Here is a 958-nt window from a genome sequence, read left to right on the forward strand (position 1 = left end):
ATTCTGCATGATAAATAAAACCTGTGACACAAGTCTGTAAATGCTCAGGACCTGTTCCACACACGGGGAAAAACAAGCAAGTGTTACTCGTTTGTATATTATTATATATAAAATAATAAATATAGATTTAATAAATAATTAATGTCAAATACAGAACTGTCTTCTAACCTTTCTAACAGCCGCCTGCTATTCTCACAGTAGTTTCATTCACTATTTATCTGCATAGCCAGAGATTTGATTTTTTGTTTTTTTGGATTGACTTTGAAGGCACCATGTCGAGCTGTAATCCAAGTACTTAACCAGACCAGCTACGTGGTTCCTCTTTTATAAACGTTACCCACATGCATGGCTTTGTTCCTGGATCGTGGTCCATGATGACGTGCGGTTGCAAGACTTCTGTTTGCCTGTAGCTGTAAAACACTGCGCACCTACCCTGAGGAAACTCTATGCCGTATGATTTATTCAGCAAACCTTTCCCCCAGTACACCAGACTTAATGCAAGCCATTACATAAGCTGGTCAGAGACCAAATATTTACTCGAAAGTTGCAGCATTGCAAATCAAACTGAAATCTTTGTCAGCATAGCAAAGGGCTTTCTTATTATCGTCACCCATGCTTGTAGAACTCATAACTATCTTGTCATGTCTTGTCCTCGCTTGCTCTGAAAAGGTTTAAGGAATGAGGATATACCAGCCGAGAAGAAAAAGCGGGAGAGATAAACTACACGGGACAGATTCTACACCAGCCCTCCGGCCTCTACCATGGAGCAAGAAGAAGAAGTGGTGGCTGCAGCAGCTCGAGAGGATGAAGACTCCCAGCTGATTTACAGGATCGAGCGTCCTGTCTACAATGAAACTCTGATCCAGGCACAGCTTCTTAAACGCAAAGAAGACACCACCACAAATTGTCAGAAGCTGGCAGAAAAGTTCCAGTAAGTCTTTCTCTGGACATTTCCTGT

The 958-nt window shown here is 41.8% G+C and overlaps 1 protein-coding gene across 1 annotated transcript in view; it reads left to right on the plus strand.

Moving 5' to 3' along the window:
* The first annotated feature begins 583 nt into the window (after nucleotides 1-583).
* The window catches only part of LOC102194043 (prestin), an 11932-nt gene continuing 11557 nt past the window's right edge, over nucleotides 584-958 (plus strand). Inside the window, exon 1 of the mRNA XM_013908067.1 lies at nucleotides 584-931. Coding sequence (XP_013763521.1) covers nucleotides 762-931 — 170 coding nt within the window. The 5' untranslated portion in view covers nucleotides 584-761. The remainder of the gene's footprint in view (nucleotides 932-958) is intronic.

The sequence above is a fragment of the Pundamilia nyererei genome, unplaced genomic scaffold, assembly GCF_000239375.1.
Source record: "Pundamilia nyererei isolate P.nyererei 1_Seehausen unplaced genomic scaffold, PunNye1.0 scaffold01049, whole genome shotgun sequence".
Lineage (NCBI taxonomy): Eukaryota > Metazoa > Chordata > Actinopteri > Cichliformes > Cichlidae > Pundamilia > Pundamilia nyererei.